This window comes from Leiobunum rupestre, chromosome 4 (genome assembly GCF_980474605.1).
Source record: "Leiobunum rupestre chromosome 4, qqLeiRupe1.1.hap1, whole genome shotgun sequence".
Lineage (NCBI taxonomy): Eukaryota > Metazoa > Arthropoda > Arachnida > Opiliones > Sclerosomatidae > Leiobunum > Leiobunum rupestre.
In genome coordinates this window covers 60,647,404-60,673,632 of record NC_143387.1, presented here as the reverse complement: position 1 = coordinate 60,673,632, position 26,229 = coordinate 60,647,404, and the positions used below count along the sequence as shown (strand labels likewise).

At 37.2% G+C, this 26,229-nt stretch overlaps 4 protein-coding genes across 5 annotated transcripts; 2 read left to right on the top strand and 2 right to left on the bottom strand.

Moving 5' to 3' along the window:
* Positions 1 to 107: 107 nt before the first annotated feature.
* On the top strand, positions 108 to 9,915 carry Pdcd4 (Programmed cell death 4). 2 transcript variants are annotated; one of them, XM_090173638.1, is made up of 8 exons: positions 108 to 843; positions 4,448 to 4,554; positions 7,755 to 7,868; positions 7,939 to 8,160; positions 8,219 to 8,316; positions 8,419 to 8,752; positions 8,840 to 8,979; positions 9,061 to 9,915. In XM_090173638.1, the coding sequence occupies exons 1-8, from the start codon at positions 495 to 497 to the stop codon at positions 9,119 to 9,121; spliced, it is 1,425 nt and encodes a 474-aa protein (XP_090029764.1). In that variant the 5' UTR covers positions 108 to 494; the 3' UTR covers positions 9,122 to 9,915. The 2 variants fall into 2 exon arrangements, with proteins under 2 accessions (XP_090029764.1, XP_090029765.1); XM_090173639.1 differs by lacking the exon at positions 108 to 843 and adding an exon at positions 1,484 to 1,576.
* A 1,493-nt stretch (positions 9,916 to 11,408) lies between these two features.
* On the bottom strand, positions 11,409 to 12,904 carry DCTN2-p50 (dynactin subunit 2). The gene has a single exon (XM_090172210.1). The coding sequence runs from the start codon at positions 12,786 to 12,788 to the stop codon at positions 11,574 to 11,576; it is 1,215 nt and encodes a 404-aa protein (XP_090028336.1). The 5' UTR covers positions 12,789 to 12,904; the 3' UTR covers positions 11,409 to 11,573.
* Positions 12,905 to 19,418: 6,514 nt separating this feature from the next.
* On the top strand, positions 19,419 to 21,621 carry LOC149948589 (rRNA N(6)-adenosine-methyltransferase ZCCHC4). The gene is made up of 5 exons (XM_090173637.1): positions 19,419 to 19,627; positions 19,694 to 20,091; positions 20,181 to 20,342; positions 20,406 to 21,106; positions 21,400 to 21,621. Exons 1-5 carry the CDS (start codon positions 19,549 to 19,551, stop codon positions 21,419 to 21,421), a joined length of 1,362 nt encoding a protein of 453 aa, XP_090029763.1. The 5' UTR covers positions 19,419 to 19,548; the 3' UTR covers positions 21,422 to 21,621.
* Trc8 (TRC8 ring finger protein) lies at positions 21,498 to 24,719 on the bottom strand. The gene is made up of 3 exons (XM_090173636.1): positions 24,072 to 24,719; positions 22,820 to 24,002; positions 21,498 to 22,762 (listed from the first exon to the last, which is right to left on the bottom strand). The coding sequence occupies exons 1-3, from the start codon at positions 24,349 to 24,351 to the stop codon at positions 22,276 to 22,278; spliced, it is 1,950 nt and encodes a 649-aa protein (XP_090029762.1). The 5' UTR covers positions 24,352 to 24,719; the 3' UTR covers positions 21,498 to 22,275.
* Between the last annotated feature and the right edge of the window lie 1,510 nt (positions 24,720 to 26,229).

Sequence of the window (26,229 nt, the reverse complement as noted above, 5' to 3'; positions counted from 1 at the left end):
ACATATTTTCAGTTGGGTTAAATTGTGTTCTCGAAAAATACGATTGTCAAGAAGAATTTTTCTCAAAATAGAGCATCGTAAACGGATGACCAAAGATTCACGAAATTTAAATCGGTTGTTTACAAAATATGGCCGGATAGATTTTAGTCGGGAAGCCCCGCCTCTTCGCGCCTGCGCAATTGCTTTCCAAAGTTGTCAAGGGCCCCCTTTTCCGCCATCGAGAATTTTCCAAAACTCACACCACACGAAGCGTCGTTGCGTCTCTAGCGAGAAAGATTGTAAACAGTGCGCGCTCCCGTTTTCACCGAAAACCAGCCCTACTTTCCCCATATTTTTAACGTGAAAAACCGTTTGTCTTTAGATAAAGCTTACGGCAAATTAATAACCGAAATTTAAAGATCGTATTGTGAAAAATTCCGGTCGTGACAACTTGAAATTTCCCTTCGATAGGGTTTGAAAGATCATCGTATTTTTCGCGTTCGTTCCGTTCAACGATGGCCATGGCAGCTGCCGAAGTTAAGTTGAATGGCGGTTTCCTGCCTCCTCACGTAAACGGATTCCTGAACGGCGACTCCGAGGACCACGAAGAACTACCCGTTTTGGAAGTGGACGACGAAGATGAAGGGAACAATAATATTTTGACGACTAAAATAGTGTCTGTGGACGATAGGATCAAAAGAAAGGCGAAAAGGCCGTCCGTGTTATTAGCGGCCCGAGAAACTGCCTTGACCAATGGACAGAAAATCGCGCTCAATGGTGCTCACCCTAAAACAAGTTCTAGAACTCTCGCGAAAAACAGCCGTCGGTCGAGAGCAGGCTTCGGCAGGGGCTTGCCCAAGAAGGGTAAGATGATTTTCTAAACATATGTTTTGTCAGTTTTTGTTTATCTAAATCCCGTGTCACGGTTTATACAAAGGGGTTTGCTGTGTTTATTACCCAGATCCTTGGTAACAACATACTCAGTCTTATTGTTGTTTTAATTAATGCGTCTATACGCCGTATCTCTAAAGTCGATAATAAACCTAATATCTAATTGAAAAATAAGCTGACTTAGAAGATAGCATTTTATAACTTCTTGGAAAGTCGCAATTTCGTTATCAATTTGGTTAATTCTCTTGGAAAGATATGTTATAAAGTTGGTGTCAGGTTTTTTCGCTCTCACAACCTAGCCAAATATCCCATTATGGTAAATCAGATAACGTATCCACATACCTCGACTCAATCTGATCCAAAATATTTACCTCGCGCTGGCCTTGAAATTTTAATTTCGTCAAGCCAGTAGCTCCACGCGTTCTTTGGTTTTCTGGTTTACCTTGATAAGTGCAATCAGGTTTTAGACTTGTAGTTTTAATAGGGAATAAGTAGCTCTATTATTTAACACCAAATCTGACTACATCACGCGTATTTCCAAATACATGGGTTGATTTACAATATACGAGATATTTTATCACTATGACAACGCTCATAAAAGACGTCGAATAAGTCTAAAAGATGCCATGTAAAGTTGTCAAAATGTTAAGATCTACCAAATTTCTGGACGTTGAAATATTGCTACGCGTTAAAACGCTTTGTTTTCGTAAGTTACTTAAGGAATATTACGCGAATTTTGACGTCAATAAATGTCTACCTTATCCAATCTCCCTCCTAAAGAAACCGGGAAACTTGCCAAAGAAATAAAATTAGGCCTAGGTCTATAAAAATGATTGGCTGAACCTTTTTCAAGTAGTAACAGGAAGGTGTAGTCGGAAATCGGGGGCGTAGATAACGGGATGGCGTAATAACAATTTTACTTCGCGCTAAGTTTATTAACCCCTCGCTAAGTTAGTTATTAGATAGATGCTGGCCCGGGGTACAGAGAGAGATAATACCTGATTCCGGATTTAGTTCAAAATTCAACTCGTGGATAGTAGTATGCATTGCGTGCCAAAGCCGTATTGTTTTTTTTTTCCTTCCTTCCTTTTTTTAAAAGCTGATTATTTACATGTAGCAAATTTGTGGTACCGGTTTTCTCGACGCGGTATTTTTGGAAGATGGAAAAAAGGATCAGTTTATCCTTCCCACTAAGAAAAATATAGATCTCCACGAACTGCACGATCCTTTACCACAGTGGTACTTTTTGAAAAAGAGGGTTTTAAAAACTCAACGCCTCTGCCCCGGGTGTTTTCATTTTTTTTTCTACAAAAATATTAGAAAGAACCAGTCTCTTTAAATGTACAGTGACCCCTGAACAAAAAGGCGCTCAATTTCTGTGGGCGCGGTAAAATAAATTGCCAAAAATTCACGTCTGAACTCGGAACATCCCAAACTCGCAGAACGCGTTGTTTTTTTTTTCTTAAAGATGCGTTTTTGACGTTTCACCATCGGGGCTTCAGATAGAAATCGATTTTCTTTCAGAATTTGTTAACGTAATCCGTTTTTGCTCTCCCTCTTCTACTCCGTTTAAGCTTTATAATCTCTCAAATTCAATTTGTGACAGTTTTTTTTAAACTTTTAATAGGGGCAAAAGTAAATAAACCGAAGTCATCAGACCCCGCGATATCTCTCGTACAAAGTGCTTTTCCATATGGGATCTCCCTGTAATCGACGTTTTCAAGTGTCGCGCCTTCATAGCTCCACCATCGCCATCTAGCTACTAGTAGGTGATGAGGTGTATTTCGAATGTGAATACCCACAATTCCCTAGTGACATTTTTGGCGGTAATTGAAGGGGTGGCGAGATTCCGATAGTTTTTCACCTCCCCACGTTAAGGAAACTTTTGTAACTCTACAATAACTCCGGCTTATTTACTTCTGGTAGGAGTAGTAGCGTTTAAATTTATTGATTTCTTCGCGCTGAGTTTCTATTTTTCTGTCGAAATAATCAGTCTGATTTTAAAATAATGTATAATTCTCGATAGCAAAAATGAAACTTAAGACGAATTTCCCTTCAAATGCTACATCTGCCTAAAACAGATTCCGATTCATCATCCGAAATATTTTGGTCTGAACGTGCCCTGGCAGACAGTGATGATCCAACCCCAACCTGCCTACGATTTTTTTTTATTACGGTGGCCCCATGGATAGATAAGATAGATTGAGAGGTGAGGCTAGAGGCATAGTACCGATTGGATTTGGGTCGGCGGCGGCGTTTCGCGAAAATCACCCGGCAGCGGCGCGATTTTTCAAAAATCCTTGGAGGCATTGATTGTTTTCGGGGAAGGGGCGAAAATTTTGAAAAATAATTCCAAAATGTTTTGAAGGAAAAAAAATTAAGTTGCGTAGTAAATCTCAAATAAAAACGTAGTAAATCTCAAATAAAAACGTAGTAAATCTCAAATAAAAACGTAGTAAATCTCAAATAAAAACTTAGTAAATTTCAAATAAAACGTAGTAAATCTCAAATAAAAACGTAGAAAATCTCAAATAAAAACTTAGTAAATTTCAAATAAAACGTAGTAAATCTCAAATAAAAACGTAGTAAATCTCAAATAAAAACGTAGTAAATCTCAAATAAAAACGTAGTAAATCTCAAATAAAAAACGTAGAAAATCTCAAATAAAGATGTCGAAAATCTAAAAAAAAGTAGAAAATCGCAAAATCGTAATAAATCTCAAATAAAAACGTAGTAAATTTCAAATAAAAACGTAGAAAATCTCAAATAAAAACTTAGTAAATTTCAAATAAAACGTAGTAAATCTCAAATAAAAACGTAGTAAATCTCAAATAAAAACGTAGTAAATCTCAAATAAAAACGTAGTAAATCTCAAATAAAAACGTAGTAAATCTCAAATAAAAACGTAGTAAATCTCAAATAAAAAACGTAGAAAATCTCAAATAAAGATGTCGAAAATCTAAAAAAAAGTAGAAAATCGCAAAATCGTAATAAATCTCAAATAAAAACGTAGTAAATCTCAAATAAAAAGTAGAAAATCTCAAAAAAAATCGGTGGCGGGATTAAACTTTATCGGCGGCGCTAGTTGAGGCTACACCCTCTCCAAAAATTATCCCCAGCCAGACTCGTGGGGGGGGGATAGAATATCGTCGAGACATTTGTAGAAATATCGCGAAAACCGTTTGTACTCGAAAGAGAAGTAAGCAAAGTAGTTTATTACCGATTCAATGTTATTGTACCATATATCAGCCCTGAACTGTCAACATTCTTACAATAGGTAATAAAATATGTCATAGTCGAAGAAAGTCTAAGGGGGGGGGGATTACTTTTAAATGCGACCTCACATAGTAGTTTTTTATGGCTTTATTTCCCAGCAAATGTAATAAATTAGCCTTGGCACATTTTGGGTAAAGGTTACTTGCATTTTGTTTTGAAAAGGTGTTTTATTTTAAATAACCGCGAAAGACCTCGCATTTTTTTGTTAGACTTCTATGCCTCTTTTAATATAGATGATTCTGTAATTATCGTAAGTCCTTGTCAATAACTAATATTTAATTACCATGTTTTCCGCTTCTAGGGGGTGCTGGTGGCAAGGGTACTTGGGGGAAAATAGGCAGCGAGTTGATTGCCGAAGAGGATGATATTGAAGATGCTCGCGATCCTAATTACGATTCCGATAGTCAAGTGAGTTTTTTTTTTTCTATTTGGAATATATTTTCTCCGGTTTGTGGAGTCCTCGCGCTTAAATGCATATTTCTGGATGTTAAGCAATTTTATTCCCCTTTTCTTCGACGCGGGGGAAAACTGGTTTAACTACTTTCACTTTCCATAAGTAAAAAAAAAACTTATCCGATAATACTGTTGTTAGGGGTCTAGTGTTTTACCAAAAAATACTGGAGTTATTTTATTGTAAGAAACGTGAAAAATGTTAATTTTTTGGTTTTGGTAATTATTTTACTAAGCAGGGTTTCCACAGGCCAATGAAAAAAGTCGGGGAATTAAGAACTGGTGAAAAAAGTCGGGGAACTGAGAAATAGTAAAAAAAAAAGTCGGGGGATTATATAATGGTGAAAAAAGTTGGGGAATTAAGAAATATTGAAAAAAGTTGGGGAATTGAGAAATGGTGGTAAAAGTCGGGTAATTAAGAAATGGTGATAAAAGTCGGGGAATTACGAAATGGTCAAAGAGTCGGGGAACTTAATTTTAGATGGTTAAAAGTTAAAAATGGCTTCAAAGCGCGACTTAAAATTATTTAAAGTTTCTGTAAATGAAAAACTAGAAAAATCAGAGAATGACTCAAACTTTGAGGTAAAAAAAATTGAATTATCACCCCCCCCCCCCCTTAACTAGTTTTTATTTACCAACGAGTAACGAAACGTAAATATAGCGGCTTAATGTTGAGCAAGGGTTTAATAAGTCGTAACCGAATGGATATGTAAGCTTTACAGCTAGTTTTATGGTAGCCTATTACATTAACCTAGTTACGGGGAACCAGATTCGGTGAATAGTTTGTTTTTACACCTCCCTCCTCCAACCTCGGTGTGTTACTTCGGGTGAAGGTAAACTTTATAGAGTCAACGCACTGGAGAAACCTTTTAGCGCTTTCCTACGACTACCTAAATTAGGCCTACTTAGGAGCCGCTTAGAATTCATGGAAGACAACGTATAAAGAGTTTCGGAAACCGGTGTCGCTTTGCTTTTGGTTACGAAAATAGGTTAGAAATGGTCTGACAGCCTTTTTTCTTCGCGAGCCATTGCGCAACCATTTAGAAATGAGAGAGAGAGAGATAGAAAAAATACTTTTTCTTTTGGAATATTTTTCACTGGCGAAAACAACAGTTAATTGGCTCAATTCCAAAGCCACCGTGCCACCTTTCAAGGATATAGAAGCCCCTTTAGGTCCGAGGACCTGCGCGAGAAAGATTAAATTTAAACTTCCAGCTTCTATAAAGGAAACTAACGTCGAGCTAGCTATCTCAGATGTTTACCGGATTTCACTAAATTCTTTGTTCCTAGATATCAGTTCATTTATTTTTCTTTGAGAAGGGGCGTTTTCTTTTTGTTGTCAGGAAACCTTGATAGTTTCTGCTAAGGCTCTAGTTTCACCATGTGTTTTGCATCCAATGGATTGTGTATCGCAGGGGCAGTTCACTTCGATGATTAAGTTTGCGCCCTGATCGATTAATCCGACAAAATCACGATTAATCGTAAATATATTCAAAAAATTAGATCATGATTAAATCGATTTAATCGCGATTAAAAGATTAGATCGTGATTAAACAGATTAATTTGTGATTAGATCGTGATTAAACAGATTAATTTGTGATTAGATCGTGATTAAACAGATTAATTTGTGATTAGATCGTGATTAAACAGATAAATTTGTGATTAGATCGTGATTAAACAGATAAATTTGTGATTAGATCGTGATTAAACAGATAAATTTGTGATTAGATCGTGATTAAACAGATAAATTGGTGATTAGATCGTGATTAAACAGATAAATTGGTGATTAGATCGTGATTAAACAGATAAAATTGTGATTAGATCATGATTAAACAGATTAATTTGTGATTAGATCACGATTAAACAGATTAATTTGTGATTAGATCACGATTAAACAGATTAATTTGTGATTAGATCGTGATTAAACCATTTAATTTGTGATTATATCAAGATTAATCAAATTAATTTGTGATTATATCAAGATTAATCAATTTAATTTGTGATTATATCAAGATTAATCAATTTAATTTGTGATTATATCAAGATTAAAAAGAGTAAATCGGATTAAGTATTCACCCGAAAGAGGAGTATACCTAGGGTTCTATAGACATTTTTGACAAAAAACAAAAAGTACAATATTTTGAGTCAGTTAATAGACACAGCCTTTTGGTCATTTTATGGTGCTGGCTTAACCTGTCTATTTATTAATGGGTGAGAGTAGTTGTTTTGGCAGGGTTCAAAAGAGGTTGGAAGGAAAGCAGCAAAACCATTTTTTTTAGTTTAAACCTGGCTTCGAACAAAAGCAAAACCTTTTTTTTAGTTCAAACCTGGTTTAATTTCAAATACTGCATTAAATTAATTGTAGCTCCTGTACCTATTCGCCGTTAACCAATATTTTCGTTAAAGATATCAATTAAAATTAACATAATTTTTTACTTTGAAAATATTAAGTTTTTTGTTTAAGGCAGCCCCAAGGTTTTATATAAAAACTACATGGTTTAAATCAGCCAACCACTTGCTTTTGATTGTGGGAAATAGAGTAAATTGGCAAAATTGTACAAAAAAAAAACCAAAATACAATGTTTTATATCGAGTATATAGTTAAATTATCAAGGGTCAAGAGAGTTTTATTTTTGTTAAAACAGGATATTGGTTAACTTGTTCGAAAATTCAATATTTGAAGTCCAGCACATGAAAATTATCAGTGGTTGAAGAGAAGTTTTTTATTTTGGAAAAAGAGGAAATTGGTAAATTTGTTTGCAAAGAACCAGTTCCTCTATTTCAACTGTGCATAATTGCGCGGATTAAATATGCAGACTATACTCCTTTCCTCTCCTCTCTCCAAAATATCCCCTTTTTAGTATCAGAAAAAAAAACATTGCAAAAGTTCAAGGCCAACATTTTTTTTTAATCACAGGCTGTTGAAACCTTGTGCTAAGCCAACCATGCCTAACTTTAAAAAAATTAGGTTTTGGTATATATTTTTGGGGGAACAGAATCAGCTATAACAGGTCTTTTAATGTAATATGTGATGCATATATTATCTTGAGCAACTTGATTTTACTTTCCCTTTTTTAGAGTAAAATATCCGGTTTTATCTGTGTTATATTTTTAAATTTGCGCACTTCACTAATATTAATCCTAATTTATTTAATTAGGATAACATAGAATTGGAATCTTTCTTACCGGAACTCTCGGAAGAAGAATTGGAGAAATACGTTGATCCAATTCTTCACGAATACTATGAACATGGTGATACTAACGAAGTTATTGTAAGCTATTTTGCTTCAATAAATTTTTAAATGACATTCTATGGTATATAATAAGTAACTACTGTTGTAGCTTTCGCTGGATGAAATTAATTTGAAAGGAGTTTCCCACCAAGTGGTGGTTATGGCCATTAACTTGGCAATGGAGCGAAAGCCATCTCACCGGGAAATGACGTCCGTGATGATTTCTGATTTGTTTGGACGAGTCCTCACTCAGGAAGACATTGGGAAAGGCTTTGACTTGCTACTTAATAGTCTCACCGATCTAGTTTTAGACACTCCAGATGCGCCTATCGTGAGTTTTAACTATTATTATAATTTAAAAATGTAATATTAATTCTTGTTTTATAAAGGTATTGGGCAATTTCATTGCTCGGGCTGTTGCGGATGATTGCATTCCTCCCATGTTCGTTCAAGGTTACAGGGGAAAAGTGGACTGTGATCACGCCAGGTAATTTCTAGTTCTTAACGCTTGAAGTATTTTATGTTTTAAGCCTCTACCTTTCACGGTCTTTTTCTTTTCTTTTAATAATTTGAATTTTTGCCTCATTAGGGCTTCCTTGGAGCACGCTGATACTTTGCTTTCAATGAAGCATGGTTTAGTGAGGCTCGATAATGTATGGGGCGTCGGAGGAGGCATGCGCCCTGTCAAGTACCTGATTCGCAAGATACAGCTTCTCTTGCAAGAATATCTTTCTTCCGGGGACATGATCGAAGCGGTTCGATGTCTGCAAGAGCTCGAAGTACCTCATTTCCATCACGAGCTTGTTTACGAGGCCATAATTATGGTTATCGAAGATATGGGGGAGAGAGCGATGGATCTCATATGCAAGCTGTTGAAATTTATGGCAAGCACAATCATCGTAACTCCTAATCAGATGAAAAGAGTAAGAATTGTTATTCTATAATTTTTTGGGTGGTTTTCTTTTCTGCAAATTTTAAATAATACTTTTAAAATTTTTCTTGAAAACCAGGGGTTTGAAAGGGTATATCACGAACTCCCTGAAATTTCAATTGACGTTCCTCCTGCGTACACAATTCTGGAGAATTTGCTCACAAAGTGCCATCAAGCAGGATTTGTTCCACATGATCTGGTCAAAATGATGCCAACCAGGTTGGTATATCCCTCTTTGAAATTCATCTTAATTATCATCAAAATATCGAATTCACCCAAACTTTTATCTTTATTTAACAGGGGACGCAAACGTTTCGTTTCCGAGGGTGACGGTGGTCGTATTAAAGAGGAGGAATACTGAAGTTTCGAAATGATTTAAAGAAAAAAGGAATCCAGGTTTTATCCTTCCTTCAAACACAAAATCTATTCTTCATCATCGTAACAAAAAAATTTCATGACAAAAGTATTTTGATTTTCTTGTAAATAATTCCCTAAAAACCTGATCTTTCTACGCAGGTTTCTATTTCTTTTTTTGTGATAACTAAGTTTTGTCATTTTTTTTACATCATTCTTCCTCCCTCTTATCTCTTCCTAAAAAGTACAAATAGGGTTTAAATATAAGTCAGAATTTTTTAAACACCCTATTGCAGTATAATTTTCACTCAAATCTCAGCTAAAGAAAAGTGAAAAATATAAAAAAAAATTGCTTCGAAAAGTTAAAAAAAAAATAGGATACCACAGTTTTCATACGATACGATTCTCCACGTATTTTGTAAATCAAAAGATTTTCATAGAATCTTTGGGTGCTTCGGTTGATTATTTAGTCCACTTAATTTTTTTTTAAAGAAAAGCTTATGCACAATATTCCCTCTGGTACAACATTTTTACATCAAATACGAATGACCAGTTTAAAAAAATCTAAAAATACATGTAGTAAGAGATATTCTGGTGTTGTAAAATTCAAATTTTTTCTTTTGGTTTTTGCATACTTGTTTTGTTTATTACTGCCGTGGGACCATAGTTTGTTCTCATTGTCATTTTATTCCGTTTAATTTTATCACTGCGAAAGTCAAAAAGTCTTTGGTTTTTTTGAATGATGAAAAAATAGAAATGGAATAAATCTGTAATATAACCTTTTGCTTATTACACAAATTATGGACTTGTTTATTTTCATAACTGGCAATAAGACTTTGGAGTTATCATCAACTTGTATTAAAAAATAACCATTAAGTGATGAGCTATCAGAAGTGTAATTTCTACGGTTTTATTTTACAAGACATGAAGATCGCCTTTTTCCGTGAGAATAAACCTTAGCTACTCTACTTTCAACTATTATCATAAGTAATATCTTACATTCTTTGTCCACTTTTGGCCTTTTTGGTTTAAGATTGCTCTGGATCTCTTGTTTCAAGCTAAAGGAGGAGATAATTCCATTACCCCGGACTTCATTAAACTACTGGTAGAAAGTTTTGCATTAGGGAAAAACATTTTGTTCCTGATCAATAGATGTGATCGTTGACTAATTAAAGTACTTCACCTCAGGGATGCAAGATAATTTAATTAGTCCATGATGTGATAGGTGTAAATAGTAGAGAAAAGTGTTTGATTAGTTTTAGCTTTAGCATTTTCCATTTGCTGCTCTCAAGTGCTTGGATCACAGAGCAATTGCAATTTGTGCTTCATTAGGTGAGTACTTTAGGTCTGCCACTGAGCAGTGCCCAAGCATTTTTGAGGTACTGGTTTTTCTGTAACTAAAGTTGAAAGTTGGTAATAGTGTAGCTAGATTTTTGCATTTTCCAATGCGCTTAGTCCAATAGGCTATTTTTTCTTCTCAGCTCAAGAATAAAACACAGAAATCTTTGACACTTGTTTCATTTCTCTCTTAATTGGGATGTGCAAGCATTAAATTGTAATGCAAAGCTACGAAAGTTACACTTTTACAAATCATATGTGAGAGTATTTAAGTTCTACCATAAGTCTATAATATTGTTCCATAAGTTTGTCACTTTGGGGGAATTTTTACTGAGAGCTAGTAACAAAGTGACGTCATAAAAAAGAAAATCTGTCCCTGGCGAGGCGCTGTCAAGGGCGCAAAACGCTAACGAAGCGTGTAATGCAGTCTGTCTTGCGAATAGCTCTCAGTAAAACTTTTTGCATGCGAAGAATAGGAAGTGTCACGTCACACTTATGTAACAATATGTACACTTATGGTTCTACAGACTATTTTAAGCTACAATTTTGTTACTGAAATCAAGGTGACCAAAGAATAAGAAATTTGTAGTAAATTAATGGGAAGCATTTTTTGGAAAATATATGATAATTTCAGATTAAATCACAATTATACGTGTCAAATACACATTAATTAAAGGAGTATGGTTTATTAAGGGAGTTATGTTTAATAATTAGCTGAGCTGGTGGAAAACATTTGCCTGATGTGTTGATTCAGTTCAAAATGTTTTCTAACTTTGTAGTTTTAGAATGCCATTTATAGTAAAATACGTAATTGCAACTTTTTAAGTACATGTGGTAACCCAGTGAAAACCAAAAGGTTGGTGTAGCTCCATATAGCAAATAGTTTTCACCTGCCAAATGCTTTGAACAAGCGAATATGGTTTGAATTTTGATAATACCACAAAAATTTATACTTTTGAAAATGTAATTTATTTAAAGCTTTTCCATACAGTTAATACAGCATATTTTAAGAATATATTTATAAATTATTTGGGGTTATGTGAGGGGTCAATGCAACTGCTGATGTCAATTTGTTAAAAATAAAGTAACGTTAACTAATTATAAATATTGAAACTGTAACATTATTTGTGTTCCAGTTTAGAAATACGTTGGTCTAAAAATGACACATTTTTAGATATCATTTCAGAATTTTTGGAAAAGCTCTCTTGGGCTTCTTTCATCATTTTTTCATCATTCTTAAGTGTAATCAAAATTTGCTGCTGCACATTGTCAATTTGACTTAAAGCTTGGCTAAATTGCATAGCCTGTTCATGCAATTGTTGTAAAGAATCTAGTCGCTCTAGTGCTTTTGGTAGAGAATTGCTCATAGATTCAGTCTTTTTAGCCAAGTCGTACAACTCAGACACTTTGTTTTGCTTCTCCAAATCCAACTGAGACTTCTTTTCCGCTATCTGTTGCAAGTGCTGATTCAAGTAAGAAAGTCTGGCTTCTACTTTTTCTAAATTTCCAGGATCTAGCAGACTCAATCTGGATGATAAGAATTCTATGGATGCTAAAAGGCTTCTTGTTTGACCCTGAGGCGTTAAAAGGGTCAATTTTTTATCATCACTTCCCAATAAAGCTTCCAGTTTTTTAATTCTTCCTTCTAAATCTGTTGCTTTGGCAGAAATACCAGTTTGGGAGTCTGTAGGCTTATATAAGAGGTTGTACTGTATAAAATCCTCTTTCGTGTCTCCTTTGGTTTGGGGTGGTTTGCCAGTTTTAAACTCTGTTGGTTTAAAACTTCCAATTTCCACAATTAACTTCTTTTGCAATACTCCGTGGGGATCTGATATATTTCCAATTAACTCTGATCCCAAAACTTTCTGTAAATTTAAGTCAAGTATTTGATGCTGTAATAATTCAACATTTTTCGATAGATCTGTTACAGACAGGCCTCCTTCGTTTTCGGATTTAGAAGATTGCTTTAGTTTGTCAATTTCTTCAAATAATTCTGTTGTTTCATGTTTGAGCCTTTGATAGCGCTGTTGCATGGTTTCATTTTCCGGAGAGCCACTTCCAACCAACTCCCAGTCTCCAGATGTGACACTGTAGCCAGAGTGTTTAGTCTTCTTGATGCTGTCCGTAAAATCAACCCCTGATGCGTCTAGTTTTTGATCTTTGAATTTTTCATAAGCTTCGTTGGTGGAGATGGAAACTTTTTCCACTGTTTCACTTTGATCGCCAAAGGCTTCCAGGTTGTTTTGGTCTGATTCTGGAAGATCACTGGTTTCAAACACATCAGGTTGGTCAAAAGCGAATCCTGGTAATTCAGCGTATTTATTTGTGTTTGCCATATTAGTAGTTTTTTATTAATTAATTTCTTAAATTAATTAAAATTTATTTAATTGTAATAAACAAAAAATATTATGACAAATCAACAACCCAAGGATTCCAAACGTTGAGACTTTACACCCAGAGATACTTTTTTTTTTTGAGAGGCACACGTTATGGTGTTGGCTAGAGCCTTAGACACCAACTACACTCAGAGAACGTAGCTATAGGATCCATACTCCATAGAAATCTCATAGGTAACTAGAATGCTGCCGTGTAACTGGCAAATGGGCCAAACGCCGTGGCAGACGATAGCCAGATCTCAGCCAATCAGATCTCAAAGAGTGGTTCTGCCAAGAATTTAATGTCACCAGAGAGAATGACGTCGCCTATCTCCCGCTATAGTAGCGGATCCAAGGAGGATTATTATCCTCCTTGGCGGAACCACTCTACGGCCTCTCATTGGCTGAAGGTTCAAAGCGAATTGGCGTCAGGCTCGGCCGTAGGCGGCAGCATTCTAGTTACCCATGAGATTTCTATGATAGGATCTTTTACATCTTGGCAGATCAGTGCAGCGTTGCCAACCTTTTAAGAAGTGTTTATCCATAGTATTAAGAAATGTATATAAAGGTCTAGATAAATTTCGGGGCGTCTAAGCCTAACACAAAATATGGAATTGACACCTAGCAGACACCGAGGAAGGCCCGTGACCAAGAGCGCGAGCTCTCTTACCATTTTAGTACTAAGTGCTTGACCTTTCCGCAGGCCGTAGTCTTTAGACACCATCTGTTGGTGACTTTTAGTATAATTTTTAAGCAGGAGACAATGGCTCTCGGGACGATAGCACGAGCTTTCTTACCGATAGATAGCGCCTTATAAGGATAGCCTGCAGCAATTACGCGTTTCTGCTAGCTGTCACCTCCGTATTCACTCTCATTGAACTATTTTATCTAGACCTTTATATACGTTTCCTATATCTATGGGTTACACTTTAGTTTTTACTCCTACTCGAAAGGAGGTGTAGAGGGTGTGGCCAAGTATAAAATTCAAAACCTCCATACTTGAGAGAAAAATCATCCTATTTCCTCCTAAACTGATGGAGAAATCCTCCTACGCTATACTTATCAAAAAAACTGCTAGAAAAACTGGACGTTAGCTAGGGAGGGAACACCGGATTGGTTGGTATTTGAGCATGCGTAGAAACCGATTTTTGCGTATCACTGAGAAACATACAGATGTATTATGATTCCTCATGGAGCACGTGGCGCCATCTAAGTAAACTGACCGTTATATTTCAGGTTTGGTACGGTGGTCAAAGAGTCTGACTGTATCTGACGTTAAAATTTTGCGTCCTCCTATTTAATTTTTGCTTCCAACTATCGAAACCTCCTATGAGAGTCTACCTCCTGTTTTTCCTCCAACGTTCCTAACGTCTTCCTAGAAATAGGAGGAAACCTCCTAACTTGGCCACTCTAGCTTTGTTGTCTGCTTATATTTCGTTTCACGAAAACATGACGGGCCAACGGGGTCTCGATCGAGAAACGGTTTGAAAGAAAAATTCGTCGGTTGCTGACGTCACCCAGATGAGATCCCATTGATTTTCAATAGGATCTCATCTCAGTGACATCACAATGTTCGTTAGCAACGAAGTTTCCAACCTTAGCCCTTAGCAACCACAGCGTATCGAGGCAACCTTTTATAGCCTAAAATTTACTAACCTTGATGACGGGCAAGCTTTTTATAAATAACCTTTAACCTTTAACTACTCCCTTCTTACTAAATTTCGTTTTTTTCGTCAAGACAGAATTGAAGTAAAATGACGTCTTATGGCTACACTTTTTAACCTGCTCAAAAAAACCCAGAACAGGCGAAAAAAACCACCTTATGTCCAAGGTTAGTAAATTTTAGGCTATAAAAGGTTGCATCGATACGCTGTGGTTGCTCAGGGGGGGGGGGGGGCTGATTCTGTAAAAATTCGAATGGGAATTCCATCTCGATACCCTATAGATTCTTTTACGGATAATATTCGTGGGGGAATCCATAGCTTGACTACATGGGGAGGGGACCCGTTAGGGGGAAAATTCAATAGTGGAGGCAGAGGTAGTACGGCGGTGGCGGCCGCCACATGGGAGATTGTAAAGGGGGGGTCGATACGCTCGTAAAAGAGTGTATACCATGTCGAGATCGACTTCGACAATTTGTATTGATTTATGCTTATTCAAAATCTTTACCATACTATTCGTCGAGATCTCGAAGTTCGAAATGTAGTTTTCGATCGAAAATTGGATTTCGAATATTTACAGAATAGGCCCCCAGGGCGGTGAAGTATCATTTGTCCAACTGCTCATTTCTCCAACTACAAAATGCCCATAACGCCAACTGCTCATTTGGGTGACGTCAGCAACAGACGAATTTTGGAGGCAATCCAAAAAAAATTTCAAACCGTTTGTCGATCAAGATCCCGTTGCCTTATGTCTATGGGTAACGCCTATGATCTAGCGTCTGCTACAGACATATTAAAAAGTTATAAGAACTTTTTTCTTAAAATTAAATGTACTTATCAAAATATAAGCAAACGATACAAAAATTTTATAATAAAATCCAAGTATCTTCAAATTTACGAATACCGATGAGGAAAAAATAATAGCGTCTGCTTTAGCAGCTACCTATCTAGGTTTCAATGGCGAACCAAAGGGGGCGTAGCGATAGTTTTCGTTTGCGAAATTTTTGCAGCTAGTTAATAATGGCGTTTTCCATTGGGACTGCCCCGAGCGTGATCCGGATTTGCCTTCTACGTCATCGCTCTACCACGGAGAACTCCACTAGACTACCAGCCCTCCCAATGGAATGCGAATTGCTTAAAAATTGCTCTTTTTTGGTTGCCCCGTCCCTCGAGTTGGGGCAGCTCTGATCAATCCGCGAGGGAGCAACAGTGCCAATGGAAGACGTGCCTCCTTTATGGAGTTGCCCTTTTTGTCCCAATGGAACACGTTTTATATTTAGGAGTGCTCAGAGGACTCCAATGGAAAACGCCATAAGTTAAAAACAAGCACGTGTTAGCAGACGATTTTTAGATTTAGTTTGGCTAATTTTGAGCAAAGATAATTTAAACTCGTACCCTAGATTCGAATACTGAGAGCTTTCCCATTGACGGTTTTGTTACGAAGCGTTTACCCTTTTCCGGCCCGTGACCTCAGAAAAATCGGGCTCCATCGGTTGCGGTAAGGCACAAACCATGGAGCGAATTTTTTCTGAGTTCCAGCGGGAAGAGGGTAAACGCTATCGGCACGCGCGAGAGAGTGATTTCGAATCTAGGGTACGAGTTTAAATTATATTTGTTTTGAGCTACACTTTTGCTTTGGCTGAGTGTAAAAATTTGGTAGTGGTATAGCTGGGTACAGCCAAAGATAATTTAAACTGCGTTCCAGCGGGAAGTGGGTAAACCATAGAAATCTTATAACATAAATAAAAAATGGACCAATTACATATTCGGAGGTTTCGTCATTATCAGCCAATCACGATTCAAAGAGTGACTACGGCAACGACTCGTGGCCATCTAGTTTGAGTTACTGAAAATAATAATTCAATTTTAGATTACGTCACCTTAAGAACCCGCATTTGATTGGCCCACATCAATCGAGTCACGGCCCCTGCACGCGCTCACGTGAAAGATAAAGTTTGGGTTTCCTTAAGCCTCGGGGCAATTTGAAATGTTAACAAACGGCGGGCTTTCAAATTTATGATTTGGTTAAAGTTACTTCAGGAAGTTCAGTGAGCCTAGTGGAACAACAACTCAGGACTATAATTACTGCAATATTCCTTTTTTTAAAACACTTTATTTAACTTTGTAAATATCGGTCTTCGTTGAGTAATATCTCTTGTTTAACAGTGGAATGTTGAATTTAAGTGCGAGACATTTATCTTGGTTAAGCTTCTAAGAGAAAAAGCATATTATTAAATAGAAGGTAAAGTTTTGAAAAATAAGACAATTATCAGTATGATTGTTGCTGTTTAATTCAATGACTGTCGTCAATTCGTCATAAGTGTCATTCTTTAGTGTAATGTATTTTTTCGGGGATATAATTACTCTTTCATAAGGTTTTTGTTCATCTAAGTTTCTACAAACATAATAATAAATATAATATTACTTACTTTAAATACAAAGGTTAATACTAAGGACCTTCAGAAGGCTTCAGTCACTGCTTCTCCCAAAACTGCCATTGACATTTCCTGCTAATTTTAAAAGTTGGGCCTATGTCAGGCCTAGGCTTAAATATTTTCAAAGCGAACCTAAACGAAATCTTATTTATCTTCCTCACAATGACATTTAAATATTACTTATAATAAGTAAAGATGAAAACAAAACTAAAAGTTCAATAAATCTTAACACTATTATTAAATAAAAATCCAAAAACGTGGAAGTAGTTCATGTGAAAAACTCCAGCAAAAACCTATGGGATTTTTGCAAGCTTGGATCGGATGGATCCAGTAAAAATCGTCTGAGCTTCTACTATTTTTAACCGCCATGTTGTGGCGCTAGTGGCTTGCCGTAGTCAATGAATGGCCGCTGATTGGCTGAAGCTTAAGCAAAGACTATATAATCATTAGTCGTTGCTACAAAATGTCCTTTCGTCAGGTTCTCCCGTAGACGGAAGCATTCTAGGTAGGAGTATAAGATTTCTATGGGGTAAACGCTATCGGCAGCGCGCGAGAGAGTGATTTCGAATCTAGGGTACGAGTTTAAATTATTTTTGGTACAGCCAAAGATAATATGTAACTACGTACCCTAGATTCGAAATCACGGCGTTTCTCGATAGCGCGTTTTCTGTTGAGGCTCTTACTGAGTTCGCGCCGGAAGTTCGGAAAAATCGGGCTCCATAGCAGGGTGGGAAATAAGGAATTTCAAGAGATAACCCAAGATTATATTACTCACCTTTAGTTTTCTTTCGTTTAGAAACATTTTTAGAGCTACAGGTATGATCCATTATTGTTTTAAAACCATATAACGCAAAAATATCTGGTATCTTGAAAACCGCGAGTCAAAAACAACGGCGCAATTTACACTAAAACTTTACGTTTTAACTATATGTCGGTAGCCCTGCCAGCTCCATGGAGGCCATTTTTTCCGACTTCCGCCGGGAACTCAGTTAGAGGCCTGCGTTACGTTCAAGGAGCTTGATTTCCAATCTAGGGTACGTTCTTTAGTTCTTTAGTTCGAAATAGCTCAACAAAAGGTCGATGACCCATCACGTCGAGACTAAGCCTGGAATCAGGCCTGCAGTTCAAGGTAGGTAGTAAGTGCTTTCCTGAAGCACTTGGGGTTGGGAGTGCTCTTCAAAAAGTCAGGGAGAGCGTTCCAATCCTTCACTGATGACGGATCACCGGAGAGCAAGGCGGAAGCCAGGTAGAATAAAGGAGGCCTGCTCGATGCCCCTAGGGGTTCGCCACCAGCTGGAGACTGCTGAGGTGAGCGGGGCCAAGGCGCCGTTGGACCGGTGGATGATGCTGTTGACGAGGGTGAGGCGACGAAGTTTACGCCGGTCCGCAAGGGTATCCCAGCGGAAGTTCTTCAGTACCCTCGTCATGCTTATGCTCCATGAGAAGCCCACGCTGGCGGCGAAGCGGAGGGCACGCCTCTGGATTATTTCAACCGCGTGGATACCGCTAGTTGAAGTTGGGGACCAGACTGAAGAACAATATTCGAGAATAGGTAGAACATAGGTCTTGATCCCCAGCGATCGCGTGGTGAACGAGCAGTGGGCAAGATGCCGTCGGACAAATCCGAGGGCCCGAGCCGCCTTGGTAGTCGTCAGGGCAATATGGGATTGCCACTCTAGGGTGCTCGTGATAGTGACTCCCAGATACTTCTGTGACTCGACAGCCCGCAGCACCGAGCCCGCGAGGTTGTAGGACGGTTTCGGATCAGGCTGGCAACCAGGCTTGGAAATAAGCGGTGGTCACTGGGTCAAAGACCAGTTTATTAATTGCTCGGACCAGTTTTTTTATTCAAAAGCTAGGGGTTCACTGGTCCAGTGTCCAGTTTATTAATTCAAAATTATCTACCGTATTATTAACCAACTGGTCTACGAGACCACTTAAATAATTCAAGAGTTGGGAGTCACTGGCCAAATAGACCAGTTTAGAAATAAGCCTTATTTCCAAGCCTGCTGGCCATGCTTGTGTAGGGCTAACACAGTACATTTAGCAGTATTTAGGGGGAGTTTCCACTGGTCACTCCACGTGCTGATTCAATCGAGGTCTCCCTGCAGGATATCAGAGTCGCGCGCAGAGAAGATGGACCGGGAAAGGACCACGTCGTCTGCGAAGATGTAAATCTTTGGTACAGCCATGGACTGTACAGTCCATGATTAGACTGGCCGGGAGTAGTGGCTCACTCCTGTAATCCCAGGCGTCCGGGAGGCAGAGTTTGTGGAAGGCCGTGTGAGGACGACTACCAATTCCCCAATGGGTGGTCGGGATACTTCCGCCACGGGTGTCCCCATCCCTGTCCCCACGTATCCCCCCGTTGGCGTGGCCGTTACACGTATCTCACCCTGATTAATCAGTTATTGTGTGTGTGCTGGTGTCTAAGGCCTCGGGTCGACACCGATGTTTGTGTATCTCAAAAAAAAAAAAAAAGACGATTAGACTGCCAGAAAATCGCTATCAACCAATTAAATTCTAGAAAAAACGAAAGCAAGCCAATGAAACTCAGAATTTAAATGATTATCTCGTCATGCGGCCATTTTTGTAGTACACGTGGATTAATTAGAGATCTAAATAATGGAAGATACTGAGCCTTCTTATGGTGTTGAGGTGATTTTAGATACTGATTTGTCAAAACACCCATCATGCATTCATGGTATTAATTTACTACAAGTGTTTAAACTTTTCAGTTATGCTGTATTAATCCTCTAAAAAATCTTAGGGCCAACTTTACTATTTGAAAGATTCTTCCCAAAGTCAAAGAACAAAATTAGGAGGTTTTACGCTTGCTCATATAGCCGGAACAGAAAAATATGCAACTTCTTCCAGTTTACTGAACATAATGAACAACAATCAAATATTGGAAAAAGCTTTGATAAAAAGTTTAAATCATTATCTCTTCCAGATAGTCCTTCACGGCAGCAGTATGAGAGTCGTTACAAAATAATTAAAAATCTTCCTGAAAATCATCGAAAATATTGTCACAAGTGTGATAAACTTCTATTGCCAACAGAATGGAAAGAGCACACAATACATTCCTACTTGGAAAAATTGGCGTTAGAAGTTATGTTGAAACCTACCATGATGGTCCAACCTAAAGTGGCTAACCAATCAAATGCTGTCAGTAATTGTTACATACAATATTTCAACTAATTCAACTGTAGCTTTTAAAAAATGCTCAAGTATATTTTTGTTTCAATTATTTTTAGCAATACTTCTTTACTGATAAAAGTATAAAGTTTGTAGCTGAAACTATTAAACGTTATAATATGAAAAGGGTAATGTGTATTGGAGCACCGACTATTCACCATTGTATTGCCAATGAAAATTGCGCAGTTAAATCTCTGTTGATGGATATTGACAGTAGATTTGTATGTTTCCCATTTGATTTTATTGCCTGGGAAATGTTTTTAACAGCTTGTACAATTTTTTAGGTCCAGTTTAATATGGCAGATGAATTTTGCCACTATAACCTTTTCAATCACCATTTTTTTGATTATCCGTCTTCAGAAAATTTTGAAAATTTCATATCATGTGAAGATGATATGACTTTGATAATTGATCCTCCATTTGGTGGACTAGTTGATGTTATAGCTCATACTATCAATAAAATAAGCCTTGAAAGAAGAAAAAAATGTCCCAATGCAAAACCATTGTCCATACTTTGGTTTTTTCCCTATTTCAATGAAGATCGGGTTGTTAAAGCTCTCCCTGAATTGAAAATGATGGATTACAAAGTGGCATATTCAAACCATACTTCGTACAAGAACTCTGATGTCAAGAAAAAAGGCTCCCCAGTCAGAATTTTTACCAATTTGGATCCTGAAAAATTCATTATGCCTGCTGAAGAGCAATATCGTTTTTGCGAAACTTGCCACCGTTATGTTGCAGCGGAAAACAAACATTGCAAAAAGTGCCAGGCATGCACCTCTAAGGATGGTAGTGAATACAAGCATTGTAACCAGTGCGAACGATGTGTTAAAGGATCGAGAGTTCATTGCGTTAAATGTGATATTTGTGCTCTACCAAATCATGAGTGTGGGAAAATACTTGCAAAGAATACTTGTCATATCTGTGGAAAACAAGGACACAAACGTAAGGAATGCACATCTAAGGAAAGATTTCAACATCTGCGGTGAGTGGATTTTATATTTTATTGGGAAGAGAAGTTCACGGTTAGCCCTTCTTTTAAAATTTTTGTTTTGTGAAACCATGGAGATAATATTGCAGTTTTGTTATTACTAGTAATTAAGGGAAAGGTTCAGCAGCCTTTCACCGGTGAACAAACTGCTAATAACCAACATGCACAGTTACTAAATCTTTTTCCATAATCTTACTTTAATTACTACACAAATTCAAATATATAAAATCATACAAAATACATCATTATTAAACTAACAAGCTAAAATAATGCTTGTTCATTTTTAGGAAGAAGAAAAGGAAAAAGTAAAAGGAAACATTTCTTATTCACCAAACTTCTGAAAGTTTTATTTCATAATTTATCCATACATTTGATTTCATTGAGCTTTATCGAAAATTATAAACATAAATAAAACTTTTCATAATAAATTAAGGGAAATTATTCTCCAAATTAATCCATGTCAATTAAAAGAACTTATATTTTTACGGACATAAATATTTTAAATACTTTCCATCGATTTGCTACAAATTTTCTCAATATTTTGTACTTTTTTTAAACATCTGAAAAATTGGAGAATATAGACTATAAAGACAATATATATATATATATAAGGGTAGTATAAAACTAAAAATTAGGACATGGAAGCCTAAATTTAAAGTGTTATGGCCGTTTTCCATTTTAAAATTTTCTTAAAAAGGTGGCCCAATTGTAGAGATCTTATTAGTAACTTTTCTGTGCGTGTATGAATAGTAACGCCAGAAACATTAGGTTATTTTACCATTATTAGCAAGCATATATTAAATGGGGTGTCTTGAAATTTTAAGACGTAATACAGATTGTCGTAGTTGAACATAACATGTATTTATAAAACAAAATTATATATCTGTCATATTGGCAGTTTTTAAGTAAAGCCATTTTTTTAGAACTTTTATAAATTTGTAATAAATAATAAATCTTTATTGACTTAAGATGTGGGCCAAGGCAAAGAGACGGTCAAGTCTACAAAACATCTGCCTTTAGACATTTTAGTTGATTACTAAACGAAAACCATGGCCGTTTTATTATTGTGTAAAGTTTATTACACATGAACAAACAAAAAAAATCTATTTACCCTTCCTAAAAAATTTTATGTCCACGCCCAATTTATTTTTACAATCAAAACTTTATTCCTGGTGCAGATGCTGAAGTATATCTACAATCTCTTCCTTATTATTATCTTCCGAGTCATTGTAATAGAGAGTTTTGTGGCACAGAGGGCAAATGTCTTGAACATATAGCCATTTCCTTAGGCATACGCCATGAAAATAATGGTTACAACGGGTTATTCGCGCATTATTTAGTTCTTGATAACATATGGCGCACACATCATCAAAGACGAGTAATTGTTCTTCACTTGCTTCAGGAAGCAAATTAATTTTGTTGACCGCTGATCTACGTTTTATGAAAACTTTCCAACCAGATTTGGCTTGTAACCATATATTAAAATAAGCGTGAATGCACATCATGCACGCCCTTATTGTACCACCGGATTCAAAGAATAAAATCCAAGCTCCATTGAAGAAAAGAAATATTCCAAATATAAACTCAATGCTGCTGCCTGTGGCTCTGATATAGTATATGTAATCGTCGAGTTTCTCCCAAAACGTATTTCTGAAAAACAAAAAAATTATAAAAAAATTCACGGTTTTTGAAATTAGAAAATCATACCGATAAGCATCAATCATGAAAAGGAAATAAACCAGCAATGAAATGATGACTTTTATCACAACTTCAATGCTAAAGGCTGAGACAGCTAGCAGCCAAGTTGATACAACGTGACGATGCCACAAAAAGTTTAAAAACCAGCAAGGGAAGAGAATAAGAAAGGCACAAACAGCTAGAGCCCTGCCATGTTTGTTTATGGAAGTATTCCTAGAAGCGCTGAGGGATAGTAACAAGGGATTGACCATGTTATGTATAAAATGGAAGATGGCTGTGATGAGGAGACACAAGTTTCGGTATAGTCTTAAAAATCTTTTCTCTGGATCCATCCCTGACAGGCCAGTTTGCAAAGCTAGTATGAAGAATAAAATAGCTGAGACAGTTCCGATACTTTTGTCTTCAGGATCTTCCAATAATAGGAAATTTTGCATGACATAACCAATGTAATGGGATATTGAGGATATTACTGAAGTCATTCCCAACACAGCCACCACAGTTTCACATCCTCGAATCAACAGCTCTCGCGTTAGTCCATACATATTGTCCATGGTTAAGGCTATTATGCCATCAGTTCGATATTTCTCGTGGGTTGTGTCTACAATCATGAAGATGGCTTGTTCAGTTATTCTAGTTAGCCAAAAAACTCTTAAAACTTGGGGAACGTGAAGCCTAACCCACTGATTCTCTAGCAGAGTGTAAATTCCATAATGACGCACAACACTGCGACACCACGTAATTCCTCGTATTATGGTGTCGTAAATGTGTTTAGCTCGGAAAAGAAGGGTACAACAAATGTATATGAAAGCTATTGCTGCCGATATTACCGGAGTACATGCTATTATGTATTTTGGAAGTGGTAATATGCTCACAGCTATAGAGAGGATAAAACAAAGTCCAATTGCGTGCTTTGGTAAATAATTGTTGGAGGAATTGTTTGAAACACAAAAGATGACTGCCAAGAAAACTTGAAGGAGGTAATTTCCTCCAATTTGGCCAATGGCACGGGTGTTAAATGTTATTATTTCATACGCAATGCTACTTTGCTGTTCGTTTAGATCAACAACATATTTAATATATTCTTCATTCCACACATAAGACCAGACTATGTCTCCGGCTGAAGCTAACCATAAATACACGGATAATAATTGATTTGTAGCTAGAAGGAAGGTGGAAAATGCAGCTAAGAAAACTGAAAAAAAAAAAAAATGAAATATTAAATTTATCTAAATATAATTAATTTTTAACATGTACACTTTACCAAAACTGTAAATCAAAAGCCAGGCGATTGAGGGTCCATCAAGACCAATGCCTATGTTATTAAATGCTGTGACATTAGTAGTATTCCCTTTTTCAGGTAAAGTGTTCGTATTTGTTTCAACATCTGCAAGCTTCAGAGGTAACCTCATATCGCGGTTTAAGCCCATGCTAGCATTCAATATTCCATCCATTATAAAAACTGGTGGAACTCTTAGTATTACATCTAAGAGGGACCATATGCGGGCTTTCAAGGTTACACGCTGCAAGTTAGGACTTTCCATCTTTTAGCGGGTTCTAATTATGGCAAAGTGAAGGTAGAAGAATGGAAAGTTCTTGTCTCGGGGTCAAGGAACTACTTTCGGGTCCCAAGCAAAAATGTGTTTGTCTTGAGAGGGCACTGGGGAATTAGGATAGTGCGCCTGTTTGGTAGAACTGTCCACACTAAGCCTGGGCTTTGCTGTATTTATAACATACCATTCCTAGGTAAGTTATACCACAAGTTTACACCAGTTTCCTATCTTAAATAACTTTATAAACTTATTTAAAAAATACTGTTTCATTAGGTAAAGTTTGACCGTCAAAAGCTTTTATTCAGGAACTTGAATAACGGCTAAAAAACAAAACTTCCGGAAATTCAGGGTCAAGCGGTCAAAATAATTTATGAATATTATTTCGCTATAGATGGTAGCACAAGTACTAATAGATTAGCGTTGCCAGATGTACGATAATTATCGTGCAAGTTGAAAATTTCGAACCAATTATCGAGTGATAGCGACTTATGTGGTGTCAAAGATAATTTAAACTCGTACGGTCGTACCCTAGATTCGAAAGGGAGTATGAACTTCCATGTTTATGGTGGATCAACTAATTTCACATTAATACCCCTAGGCTTAGCATAAGCTATGGATTATTGGCGCTAGTTACGTAAAAAAAATCATTTCGCCTGTTAGCAGATAATTCTTTTATTTAGTTCATACTCCCTTTAACTTGGCTGCGTTCAGTAACACCAAACGGTTGGACCGTTGAATGCGTATTCGCTACTGTACGACTTTTTTCGCTTCCGGGATTGACGTCACGTTTGCAACGAAATAAGCGGCTGGAATAGAGGCTTGCGCCGCCACTAAACGCCGCCACCGCCGATACAAAGAACGGTGCGCCACCGTTTCTTTTTTTTCTTTATACACTTTTTTTTTGGTATATTAAGCTTGGTTTTCATTTACGTGAAAATAACGACATTTAAACACGACGTCAAACGTCAAATTTTGTTTTCGAATTTCGGTCGACGCAGAGTAATAGTATTTTCACTTAGCGTCAATAGATTCCAGCATTGCTATCTTGGCTATAGAGAGAGTCACTAATATAACCAAGGCTTATCGACATTTTAATTCCCTTTAAATTTAAATGTTGCTTGGTTTATCGATATGTTTTCCCCGCCCCCCCCCCCCCTTTCCTTCTTCCCCTAGTTTTCCGTTAGTTCCTAAATCCGCCGCCAGAGCGCACATTTAACAATCTCCCGAAGCAAATATTCGGAAACGGGGCGTCCCTGTGTACATTAATTAGTCCATGGAAGGACTAGTACGAGTTGGTATTTGCCCTTGCCCTTCTGGTCGCATGTTTTTTAAACTGTCGCTACAAAAAATAGCTCTAACATTTATACAAACGCCGGAGTACGCCGCCGCCGCCGGTCATTTTGGACACGCCAAAGACGCCGCCGCCGTAGGCCTAAACGCTGGCGTAAGCCGCCGCCGCCGCCGACCCATATCAGATCGGCGCAGGCTCTAGCGGGAAGGCTAGTTGCAGACGACACGACAGACGGTATAAAATTTACAACAATCGTAAAAAAGCGTTCAACAGGCGTGGCATCACGATTGCAAACGGAAATCAACGGTTAATTCACAATTTCCCCTCCGTTGACCGTCACTGAACGCGGCCAAGTAGGTTTTTGTGTTAGAAATATTAAAATTTTTTGTGTTTTCAAATGCTTTTAAATACTTATTCATAATAATAGAGAACGCGATCTATCGATCGAATGCAAAAGTCTACCAAGAGCATCTCCTTTAATGCGATCGGCATATTGTCCATACAGTGTTGGCATATGTAACATAATTACTCATAAGTATGCCACTAGCTCTATTTCTTCACTAGTGGTTTGTTTCACA

Coding starts and splice junctions, on each gene's coding strand:
- LOC149948589 (XM_090173637.1), top strand. CDS start 19,549: ATGGAAGATACTGAGCCTTCTTATGGTGTTGAGGTGATTTTAGATACT. Junction 20,092..20,180: donor TGGCTAACCAATCAAATGCT/GTCAGTAATTGT, acceptor AATTATTTTTAG/CAATACTTCTTTACTGATAA. Junction 21,107..21,399: donor GAAAGATTTCAACATCTGCG/GTGAGTGGATTT, acceptor GTTCATTTTTAG/GAAGAAGAAAAGGAAAAAGT.
- DCTN2-p50 (XM_090172210.1), bottom strand. CDS start 12,788: ATGGCAAACACAAATAAATACGCTGAATTACCAGGATTCGCTTTTGAC.
- Trc8 (XM_090173636.1), bottom strand. CDS start 24,351: ATGGAAAGTCCTAACTTGCAGCGTGTAACCTTGAAAGCCCGCATATGG. Junction 24,003..24,071: donor GCTTTTGATTTACAGTTTTG/GTAAAGTGTACA, acceptor TTTTTTTTTCAG/TTTTCTTAGCTGCATTTTCC. Junction 22,763..22,819: donor TTCATGATTGATGCTTATCG/GTATGATTTTCT, acceptor TTTGTTTTTCAG/AAATACGTTTTGGGAGAAAC.
- Pdcd4 (XM_090173638.1), top strand. CDS start 495: ATGGCCATGGCAGCTGCCGAAGTTAAGTTGAATGGCGGTTTCCTGCCT. Junction 8,317..8,418: donor GTGGACTGTGATCACGCCAG/GTAATTTCTAGT, acceptor TTGCCTCATTAG/GGCTTCCTTGGAGCACGCTG. Junction 8,980..9,060: donor GTCAAAATGATGCCAACCAG/GTTGGTATATCC, acceptor TTTATTTAACAG/GGGACGCAAACGTTTCGTTT.